The sequence below is a fragment of the Gossypium hirsutum genome, chromosome D09, assembly GCF_007990345.1.
Source record: "Gossypium hirsutum isolate 1008001.06 chromosome D09, Gossypium_hirsutum_v2.1, whole genome shotgun sequence".
NCBI lineage: Eukaryota > Viridiplantae > Streptophyta > Magnoliopsida > Malvales > Malvaceae > Gossypium > Gossypium hirsutum.
In genome coordinates, this window is record NC_053445.1 from 34607333 (window position 1) to 34619748 (window position 12416).

Below are 12416 nucleotides of genomic sequence, written 5' to 3' on the forward strand. Positions count from 1 at the left end.
TTATATGGCTTTTTCTATTCACATTGTCTACACCAATCAAAAGCTCTCTTTTCTCTTTTCTTCTATTGTTCAATTTTTTTTTCATGAAATAGCTTTGGATGTCATAAATTTGCAAATCAAAATTCAAACAGTTTTTTCCTCTGATCTCTGACATTGACCTCAGATCGACTTGGATCTAAGGTGTGTTATTCTATTTGTCGATGGGTACTAATCCACCTTACTGATTGTCGAATCGTTGCTTGGAACTCGCTGACAGAACTTTAAAGAAAATTTAATAACCCAATGACTTAAATAAAAACTTTTAAATAATTCATTGACCAAATTCGAATAATTTAATGACCAAATAGTAACTTTTTTTTATTTTAACTGACCAAAAACGAAAATTCACCCATAGTTTAGTAACTAATAGTGTAGTTTACTCTATTATTTTCTATACAATACTAGTTTTGGGAGGAAAAAATAATATAAAAATATTTAAGTAATAATTTTTTTTAAAAAATCATTATTGATAAGATAATAAAAATATAAGTAGCTTTGTTTATGGAATTTTAGTTGTATCAGCATAGTTAAAGATATTGATTTTTTATTTTATTTTTAAAAAATAAATTATCTTACATAAAGTTAGGGCTAATTTTTAGAAATATGCTACAGAAAAATTTATTCAAAAAAAGTAGGTTGTTTTTTTTTTAATTTATCGATCTATATTGTTTTTGGAGAGAGAAAGGAAAACGCGTCTTACAAGGCATATTTTTACAAGACTTTTTCACCGAAAATTAATAACTCAATTATTTTGGTCAGGCGGTTAAATGTTATTGCTTTTATCTTTAAATTTCGGGTTCGATTTCTCTCCTACTCACATTAATATGTTTTATTTTATGTTGTTTAAAGCTCTTTTTATTTTAATTAATATTTTTGACACATGATTTCTTTTGGTTAAATGGCTAGATAATTGTGATTTCATCCTTAAGTTCTTAAGTTCAATTCTTCTTATAAGTATTTTAATATGTATTTTTTTATTTTATGTCGTTTCAAATTTTTTTAATTAATTAATAATTATAAATATTTGAAAAACAATGATATTTGAAATAATAATTATTTGATTTTATAATATTAGAAATCACCATACCCCACAATATAGGTGGAGAAAATAAATATTTGACATATAAATATTATATATAAAGAATTAATTGATGTTTTTAAAAAAATAATTACATATTTATCATTTAATTTTTTAAATAAAAGAGCTATTAATTAAAAAAATTTTGAAAACAATATGTCTATTAATTATAAACATTAATTAAAAAAAGCTTGAAACAACATGAAATAAAAAATACATATTAAATTGTTTATAAGAAGAATTGAACATAAGAATCAAAGATGAAATCACAATTATTTAACCATCTAACCAAAAGAATAAATATATCAAAAATATTAATTAAAAACAAAAACAGCTTAAAACAATATGAAATAAAAATACAAATGTGAATAGGGAAGGAATTGAACCCGAGACTCAATGACAAAAACATTAACATTTAAACCATCTGACAAGACGCGTTTTCACAGACATGATAGTAAAAATACGCCCTGTAGGTCATATTTTTCTTTCTCTCTCAAAAAATAAATTAGATCGGTAATTTTCAAAAAAAAAAAACAGCCTACTTTCTCAAATATGTATATATCGGCATACTTCTAAAAATTAGCCATAAAGTTAGCTTATTATTTTGGCATAATGACTTTTTTTTCTTCTAATTTTATAAAAAAATTATTTTAACTCTTCATTTAATTTTTCGTCTTTTTTAGCCTTTAAACTTGTATTTTATCAAATCATTCAAAATTAGATGAAAAAATTAACTTTTTTTAAACTTTGCTAAAGGCTAAAAAAGACGGAAAAATTAAATCGAGGGTTAAAATAATTATTTTTATAAAATTCGAGAACCACTTTATAATATAGGCCCAACTAAATTAGAAATCAAACCCCTAAATAGAAAATAAAAATATCTCAACATTAATGTTATTTGGACTGGATCTAGATGAGGTGGATTGAACTAAAAATTAGAAATCATGCTAAAAAACTAAATCAATCAATTTGTAATATTTTTATTGATAATTTATTTGATCAAAATCATTTCATCCACTACGAATGTGATTCTGAAAAGCTAGATGATGCCAAAAGCCTACATATGATGGAACTTATCTGGCCCACCACTAGAAAGGAATTAGAATAAGTAGCCGTTGAAAGCTTTTAAAAGAATCTGAAACGTCCAGAAGCCAAAGCCAGTAAAAGAAATCTCTTTATAAAATATATTCATTCCCACTTAGGAATTTAATCAAACACATAGAGATCATCAACAAGGATCTCAAGAAAACTCCAAGATAAAATGGGTATGGTTATAATCATCTCTTTGCCTTTAATTTTCTTTTGCTTATTACTTGGACTTGGATGTTACTTATTGGGAAGATATAAAGGGAGGCAAGAAATTCGTACCAATCCTGAGATTTACGGTGTACCAGCTCCGCCGTCTAGACCGGCAGCTTCTTTCCCGTCTCCTCCTCCACCACCACCGGCGGCGGCGCCACACAACAAGCCTGATAGTTTGGCCTATGCTTGACAGGTGTCCAATACTAGATTTTGTATTTGGTTTTTCTTTTTCAGGGTTGCTTAACTATAGGTGTGTAATTTTGAGATATGTTTGTGATGGTGTACAAATTGGTGTGAAGTCCAAATGGATCAATTTTAATCTCTTTATTATTAAAATAATTAAATAAGGCTAAATTTTAAATGCCATTTTCAAATTGCATTAGTGTAGCATGAAAATGTTTGAGAGTTGGGTTGAGCCAAGCATATATATAATATAATAAAATATTGATATCATATATAATTGTTTTTACTCGATTCTAATTGTATTTGTAATTGATTAATTCAAATCTACTTTGACTCACTTAATTTTTTTTATTTTTAAAAGTATGATTATTTTATTTAATAATTATATATGCCTTTTACTACCATTATTTTTAAGGTAAACTGTAAAATTAGTCATTTTTATTTGCCTCAAATTATATTTTAGTCTCTTATTTTTGAAATGTTACGTTTTAGTAACTTACATTATTGTTTTGTTATGAGGTGGTCACTCTGCTGTTAAACTCTGTTACCTCCCTAACGACAATCTTACATGAAAATCCAAATGAGTTTTAAATGTCAACTTGAATGTCTAACTGGGAGGAGAATAAACTTTTCAGTCAAAATGGAAAAGAAACTAAAAGAAAAAGGATTAACTACAACGTGAAACATAAATTTTAAGTGCAGATTAACAATAAAAGTGCATTTAGGTAAAAACATTTAAAACTAATCCTCAAAATCATATAAGGATTAAAAAGAAATAGTAAAAGATTGTACTATTAATAGTAATGTGGGGAACTTAAAAATAATTTTAACCTTTAATAACATAACAAAATGTGCATATTTATTAAAATTAACAAAAACTCTATTTTTAAAATTCACAAAACTGAGCACGCATACTTGTTAACATATTTTTTAGAGGTTGAATTGATTTTTTTTTAATTATGATCTTTTAAAATAATTATATTCAAGGGTTTCATTATATTTAAGTGTCACGGGTTAGAATTTTCGTCTGCAAATCGTGTAATTTAAGGAGATTTTTTTAGTTCAAATTTATCTAAGTCGCCCTAACATTCTAAAGATGAGAATTCTTGCATAAATTCTCAAAAAGCACTGAAACAATCAGAAGCAAACTTGAAAAGAAAGAATAACGAAAAATAAAAAACAAAAGCACGTCAAATTTTTGAGTAAATACTCTCAATATATTCTTTAACTCAAGAATTGAATGATTACAAATGAATAGAAGGGCTCTATTTATAGTTGAGCTCCCCCAGATCTAATGGTACAGATAGAATTACATTAATGATTGAGATTAGTTCCCATCTACAATAAGAGAGTCCTAAGATATTTAAATTCTATACTTGTTTATCATTTAAGATTTACAATAATTACCCTTATCATACCCCAAGTCTGACAGATTTAAGAATAAAGCATAGAGTCATAAAGTATTTGTTTGGCGTAATTTAATCCGCCAATTAGCAGGCTTCGGGCAGATTTGGGATGGCATAAAATATCCGCCGTATAAATAATTAAGGATTTTTGTTCCATGTTATTCTGCTATGTAAGAAAAGAATATGTCAAGCGAAGAGTAAGTTGAGTGAGAGTTACTGCCAAAAGTATGGTTCGCCCAATTACTTGAGTATTGTGCAAAATGAGTTTTTTAAATTGATCTGGTTAAGAGCCAACTAGATTGATTGGACAAAAATAAATTATGCGGGATCTTCATTTTATGTTTCATTCGGAATCTGTAGGTCATTAAGAAGGACAAATCCTGGATTCAAGTGACACTTGTTAAGTTCTACTATGAGGAAATGGGTTATATATGTGTGAGAAGGGCTCGGAGGGAAGTTTCTTCTTCCTTTAATATTATTCTTTGGCCCTTTTCTTAAATTTAAATGTTATATTTTTCTCATTAAGCTGAAAGTTAAAGTTCTTAATTTAATCAGAGGTTGTTCCACCTCCTAGTAAGTGATACAGCTTTGTATGTAAGTTTTTAAAAGAGTAAGGTTGTTAATAAGTTTATGAACAATAAATTTGAATAAAAGACCTTGTATGGGGGTCATCTATTAGTGGAATGTTAGAAATCTGTCTATAAATGGGTTTGTAATGATGGTTTCATGTTCAGTAAGTAGTTATTGCTACTAGTTCGAGATGAATGTCCAAGTTTGGAGCTTCGAGCTATAATTAGTGAATATCATGTGAGTCTTTGTTTTGACTCCTACATGTGAATTATTATGGAAAAGAGATATACATGATGTTAACACCTCAGATACGCAGTAAGCAATTAAAGCATAGTAGTTGCTATATGTGCGATGATGATATGTTGGAAGTACTGTTTGAATATGAAGTTGAGTGGTAAGCATGCAGGTAAAGTTTGATATGGTAAGAGTATGAATCATTTAGAAGTATGAACAAAGTTAAGTAAGTAACTTTTGAGTAATATGTCCATTTGTGATGCCTCTGGTAGGGCAATTATGTTGCTAACTAGACTGAAATATCACGATACGAAAATAAGTGCAAGACCATGTGGCTGAGACCAATGGCATTGTATGATATAAAGACACTTATGGTGATGTCTCTAGTAAGATGAAAATTGGACTGGTATGTCACGTCATGAAAGTGTGTAAGTCCATGTGGGAGCGACCCATGGCATAATATGATGATATGGATATTTATGGTGATTCCTTCGGTAATATGTAAATCGAACTGACAAATCACGACATGAAATTATGTGTAATAACCTGATTTTCAGTAGTGACAGAACAGTGGTTTTGGGACCACAAATTTCTGTCGTGTCAACTCATAAATATTATTTTTAGAATATTTATAGAGTCATTAGAGTTGTATTAAAATTTGATTAAGAAATTTTAACATTTAGATAACTAATTAAGGAAAAATGGCTAAATTGTAAAAAATGTAAAATATGGTAATCATAACATTTAGTTGATCAAATGGCTTAATTAATAAATGAGGAAGGACCTAAATGGTAATTTAATCCTAATAAATATGTTGGACAGCATATTGAAAGGAAAAATGACAAAAAAAATGGTGCATAATGGCAAAGTTGTAAATAAGTTAAAATTTAATAAAACAAATTGAAACATTAATCAATTTCTCTTCATTTTTCCTTTAACCTTTGTCCAAAAGCATCATTTTTGACCTAAGGAGCTTCAATTACTTCTTGTCTTTGCATGGGAGGTAAAATCGATTTGTTTTCTTGTAATTTTTATGTTTTTGAAATCGTTGCAACTAGGTCCAGCTAGCCCATACATTTGTTTTTGAATTTGTTTAAAATTTTAGAATTTTCCATTGATGAACCTTGAACATTTTTTTATGATAATTGTGCATTTGAAGCTTTGTTTGTATTGTTTGATGAATTTGTGAAGTGATTTTTGTTAGATTTTAATTTAGGGATTAAATTGTGAAAATGTCAAAAATTAAGGTTTTATAGTGAATTTGATGTTTATTAGGGATTTTATAAGGGCCTAGTATATTCTTTTATAATTTTGACTTGAGAAAATAATTAATTTGATGATTTTCGGGTTAAGGGACTAAACTATAAAAATTGTAAAAGTTTGGGGTAATTGTGTAAATTCAAAAAATAAAAAGGTATTAATTTTGAAATGGATTGGGATGTGAAATTTAAGCTAATAATTGAGAAATTTTACATTTTAGATCAAGATCCTGTAGATACTCGTGGAAAAGAAAAAATTACGGAATAGTCCCTAAACTTCTGCAACTGCTACTATTCAGTTCAAGTAAGTTCGTACAGCTTAAAATTTAACATCTATATGAATTTTTGAATAATTTAATATGGTACAATAGAAATATTTATTTGTTGTTGATGAAATGTTATTGAAATTTTGATGTTTGGATCGGATTGAACGCAGAGTAGAGTACAATTGAGATATGGTGTGCTATGAGGGTCTAGAGTTGAGATTGTTGTGGACACTATTACCCGAGTGGATTGAGATTCAACATTTGTTGCGAACTCTGGTTTTATACTCTCTGTTTTGGCGTGTTCGATTGGAGTTGCTCTTATGAGCATTAGTGTATTTCGGAGGGATTAGCTCTTACGAGCATTGGTGTGTTTCGGAGGGATTAGCTCTTACGAGCATTGGTGTGTTTCAGATAGATTGACTCTTATGAGCATATGGTGTGTTTCGATTGGATTGTCGATGTACTCTTATCCATAAGTCGTTCATCGAGTTGAAAATTTCGGTAAGGTAACTTGTTGAGTATTTTGATGGATTTGTCATATATTTGAGTATTGAGTTGAGCATTTATGATTTATCAATTGAGATTGTGGATAAAAGAGAACATTCATTGTTGCATTATTACTATTTGAATTGTTATACTTACATCGGTAAGATTTATTGTTTTAATACATCAAACTTACTAAGCTTTATTGAGTTTACTTGTGTTGTTTATTGTTCTTGTAGATACTCGGAAGGTTGGACGATTGGATCGCACTCAAGTCACACTATCCATAAACCTCGATAGTTTTAGAACGTTCATTTCAGACTATATGGCATGTAATAGACTTAAATGCTATTACTAATGTCTTGAATATGTAAATCGTTAAGATGTATATTGTTATCATTTTCAATACATGTGAATAAGGTAAAATGTGTTGATGTAAAATATGATATGTGTTTATAAAATGTTGTGTATGTGATGCTTGGGTTAATTAAATTGGTTAGATGATAGATTTTGTGAATTGAAAGGTTGTGATTGATGTTTCATTTAGATGTATAATTGTATATATTTGTGGTATCAATGAGGATACATAGGTTAGGCACTTAGGATGTTGATTTGGAATGTTTTTGGCTTGTTTAATGTCACTTTGATTAGGTCTTTTGGTTGTTAAATGGTTTGCTTAGAATCCAAGTAAGCTTGAAATGGTAAACTTGTTGTTTAAGGTTCATTTTAGGTCCACACGGCTTGAGACACGGGTGTATGACTCAGCCATGTGTGACACACGTCCTGGCAACACTACCGTGTGTCCCCTGTAGGTTCCATTGCATTCAAGTCAAGTAGTTACACGGCCTAGCACACAGCTTGACACACGAGTGTGTGGGGCTATTTCAGGCGTGTGACACAGCTTGACACACAGACGTGTGACATGGCCGTATGACCGTACTCAGAGAGTTACACGGGTGAGGACATGGGTTGGGACACAACCGTATGTCCCTATTTCGAAGGTTACACAGTCTGAGACACAGGCATGTGTCTTAGCCGTGTGAGGCACACAGCCGTGTGACCCCTGCAGTCAAATTTTTCTAACTTTTTCTTGAACTTTCCAAATGTTTCCAATTTGGTCCCGAATTGTTTCTAAGGTGTTTCTAGAGCCTCGAGGGCACGATTAAGAGAAGATATGTATGTGAATGAATATATTTTAATATGTTTTCTATGATGTATGAAATGTATATTTAATGTTTTATTTATTCGGTAATGCTCTATAACCCTAATCCGACGATGAATACGGGTTAAGGGTGTTACATTATGTATAAGTCCATAAAGGAGAAACCCATGACACCTTCTATGAAAGTTTTCCAGGACAGTAAACATGTAATTCAGTATGTTTGCCTGTGTGGCATGATCTACTAAGCCTTTTTGGCGTATTCTAAATTGCCCTTGTGGCGGATCCCGATGCGTTTGTGAGGCGTATTCAGTGATATGTATATGTATGGAAATTTAGGTATTCACCTTTGTGTTAAGATTTAGGTAAGTTCTAAGATTCTTTGGTAGCCAGTTCTATGATAAGTATTAGATGAGGTTGATGATAGTTTGGGTTGTTTGATCTGGTAGTAAGATCGATAAGTCGTAAGAGGCGTATTCTAAATGAGAAATTTTGTTTGTACTTCTAAAGGGAATTCACCTTAATAGCTTGTTAGTTTGGAATAAGGTCGTATACATATTACGAAATGTATACGTGTTCTTTAGTTTAATTTGGTGAAGCTAAACTGAGTTATCTGATATCTGTCAAATTTGAATAGTATCATGTCTCGTTCTGGGAAAAGTTGGAATGAAAGTTCTTGGTAAATATGATATTCTTATACTCTGAAATATAGGTGATTAGAACTCTTTGGAATGATCTAGAGAGTTTCTCATCAATATGTAAACGTATGAAGTTTGAGTCAAGGTATGAATTAATTGATAATCTGATTTAGCAAACTTAGTATTAGAATCTGAAAAAAGTGAAATCAGTAAGTAGTATCCGCCAAGAGAATAATACTTGTGATCAATTGTTCTAGGATAAACAATGAAGGTTGTCTGAATAGAAGAGAAGAGATAATGTCGTCTGGTAAGATCAAAGTCAGCCAATTAGTTAAGGTAAGGATGATACATTAAGTATGGTAAGTGGGGCATAGGTATATATATCCGACTATGTAAAGATATCCGCCAAAAACATATTTGGTAATCCAAATATCTAGAATGTAGAATTCAACAAGAAAAGTTTCAAGGTATTTTGTATTCAAACTCACTAAGTTCGTGTAATTTACAAGCGCTTTGTTTATTTTTCAGGTGTAATTGTTTGATTGAGTTCACCAGGGGGGATGACGTCAGGAATGCTCCAAGGAAATAATGATTCAAGTTATTATGCGTACAGTGGACAACTTAGTAATAAGTTGTATAGTAGGATTACGCCTTATCATGTCTATTTTCAGTAAACTTATGTGTTGTACAAAGTTGTGACAAGCCTAGGGTATTATTTTATTTTTAAATACTTTTTTTGTTTCTTTAATAATGAGACCTTAGATAAATTAATAAGAAATATGTTTTAAGTCAAGAGTACGAGTTGACTTCCTTTGAAAATTTTTGCTAAGTACTTGGGAAGTAACACCCGAGATCCAGACTCAATGAATCGAGTTCGGTTAAGGGCGTTACAACCCTAATAAAACACAATGTTTATAATTTAATCAGGACCCAAGTAGATGGGTCTTAAGTTTCTTCAAAGCAATAAACCAGTTCTATCAAGCCGAATAACCTCCAATGAACAAGAATGAACATTAAAGTGTGTCTTGGTTGTAAACTTCTCTGCATGGCTCGCGACATAAGGATTGAATTGATTTAAACGTTAACTTTGTAAAGATATTAAATAGTTTGGTAAGAAATATTAACAATAATTGAATAATTCTATTTTATAATTTTGCTTTTAAACTATTTTAATTTTTTAACATGATTTAAAAACACTAAAACACAATTTTAAAAAAGTATTTAAAAACAGTTATAAAAACAAAATTAAAGTTCAAATCAAATATAAAAATTAAGTATTAAAATTGTTAAAATTGAGTGACCCAAATCCTTATTAAAATAAAATACAGTGGTAAAATAAAATAAAAATAAAATACATATAGAACTACACTTCTTTTATTTTATTTTATTTTAGAATAAGGTTTTTAAACCTTATTATACTTCATCTATTTGATATTGATGAGAATAAGGTGTTTCAATCTTACTAAACTCATTCTATTAGAATATGGTTTTACAAGCCTATAAATAGACATATTCTACTCCTCTTGTAATAATTCGAATTCAACATAGTGAATTATCTTCTCTTCTGCCCATGGTTTTTTTCCCAAAAGGGTTTCCATGTAAAAAATCTGTGTGTTTAATTTTTTCTTTCTCTTTTCTTTGCAATACATTGTCATTACCAACATTTTATTTTTTTACAAACTGGTATCAAAGCTTCCAGATTTTTCATCTCAATCACAGTAATAGCGTATTTAAAGTATGAAATTCCGCTATTGGATTGCAACACTAGATTTGTGTTGTGGCAGATAAAGATACAAGCAGTTCTTGCGCAGATGGACTTAGAGGATGCCCTGTTAGGGATAGATAAGATGTCTTCGATATCTACAAAGGAAGAAAATAGGCATAAAGATTAAAGGGCATTAACAGTTACATCTGTATTTGTCTAATGAAATTTTGCAGGATGTGATGAAGGAGGAGACCGCTGCTGCATTATGGAAGAGGCTAAAATAAATATGTATGTTGAAAACTCTAACCAGCAAGCTGCATATAAATCAGTGTCTTTATGCCCATCGTTTAGAGGAAAGTGCGTCTGTGCACGAACACTTAACAATGTTTAAAGAAATTCTCTCAAACTTGGAGGCCATTGAGGTTCAGTATGATAAGGAAGATCTAGGGTTGATTCTACTTTGTTCATTGTCCCAGTCTTGTTCAACCTTTAGAGACACGATTTTGTATAGCCGTGAGTCTCTCACAGTTGATGAGGTTTATGATTCTTTGACCTCGTATGATAAGATGAAGCAACTTGTGGTTAAACCCGACTCTTAGGGAGAGGGTCTCATTGTTCATGGGAGACAATATCAGAATGTTAATGATGATCGTGGAAGGACACAGGAACGAAATCTTCACAGTAAATCTAAGGGAAGATCAAAGTCTTCAAACAGAGTTAAAACTTGTAACTTTTGTAAGAAGAAGGGGCACATTGAATCTAAGTGTTTTAAGCTGTAGAACAAGATCAAAAGGGAGGCTGCGAATCAAAAGAGAAAATAACCAGAAAAATCTGGTGAAGCTGATGTTGTAGAAGACTACAAGAACAGTGAACTTCTAGTCGCTTCTGTCAACAATTCTAAAGAGAGCGATGAGTGGATTCTTGATTCGGGCTGCACCTTTCGCATGAGTCCTAATTGGGATTTGTTTACAACTTACGAAACAGTGTTTGAAGGTGTTATTTTTATGGGAAATAATGGTTCGTGTAAAATCACAAGTGTTGGAACAATTAAAGTTAAGATGTTTGACGGAGTTGTCAAAACACTTAGTGACGTGCGATATGTTCCAGAATTGAAGAAAAATTTAATTTTGTTGGGTATTCTTAATTCAAAAGGGTACAAATACACAGCTGAAAGTGGGGTTTTGAAGATTTCTAAAGGTTCCCTCGTTGTGATGAAAGGGCAGAGAAAGACTGCCAAGTTTTATGTTTTGCAGGGTTCTATTGTCACAAGTGATGCAACTGTCACTTCCTCTTCTTTGTTAGATGATGATATTACTAGACTTTGGCATATGCACCTAGGGCATATGAGTGAGAATGGCATAGCAAAATTAAACAAAAGAGGACTTCTTGATGGGTAAGAAATTTGCAAACTGAAGTTTTGTGAACATTACATTTTTGGGAAGAAAAAAAGAATTCGATTCACCAGAGGAATCCATAACATGAAGGGAACATTGGAGTATATTCATTCTGATCTGTGGGGGCCATCCAGAGTGCCTTCAAGAGGTGGAGCTAATTATATGCTAACACTTATTGATGATTTTTTCAGAAAAGTTTGGGCAAATTTCCTAAAGTAGAAAAGGGATGTGTTTTTTGCATTTAAGTCTTGGAAAATTATTATTGAAAAACAAACAGAAAAATAAATAAAACACCTCCGTACAGACAATGGTTTAGAGTTCTGTTTTGATGAGTTTAATAAACTATGCAAGTCAGAAAGGATCGTGAGACACTTGATAATTCATCATACTCTACAACAAAACGGCGTTGCAGAATGAATGAACAGAACGATCATGGAGAAAGTTTGATGTATGTTGTTGAATGCTAACTTACCGAAGTCGTTTTGGGCCAAAGCAGCCTCTACTATATTTTTTTATCAACCGATCTCTATCCATTGCCAATGAGAAAAAGACTTCACAATAGGTATGGTCTAGTAATCCTGCTGATTATTCTGATTTAAAGAAATTCATAATAGAGTTGCTTCTTAACCACAATAATCTATCGCAAAAAACAAAACTAGAAGAGAGATTAAACCTCCAAAGAAGTATGCCGAGGCTGATC

The 12416-nt window shown here is 31.0% G+C and overlaps 1 protein-coding gene across 1 annotated transcript; it reads left to right on the forward strand.

Moving 5' to 3' along the window:
* The first annotated feature begins 2196 nt into the window (after positions 1 to 2196).
* LOC107892933 (uncharacterized) lies at positions 2197 to 2872 on the forward strand. Its single transcript, XM_016817952.2, has one exon. It carries the CDS (start codon positions 2379 to 2381, stop codon positions 2607 to 2609), a length of 231 nt encoding a protein of 76 aa, XP_016673441.1. The 5' UTR covers positions 2197 to 2378; the 3' UTR covers positions 2610 to 2872.
* Positions 2873 to 12416: the final 9544 nt, after the last annotated feature.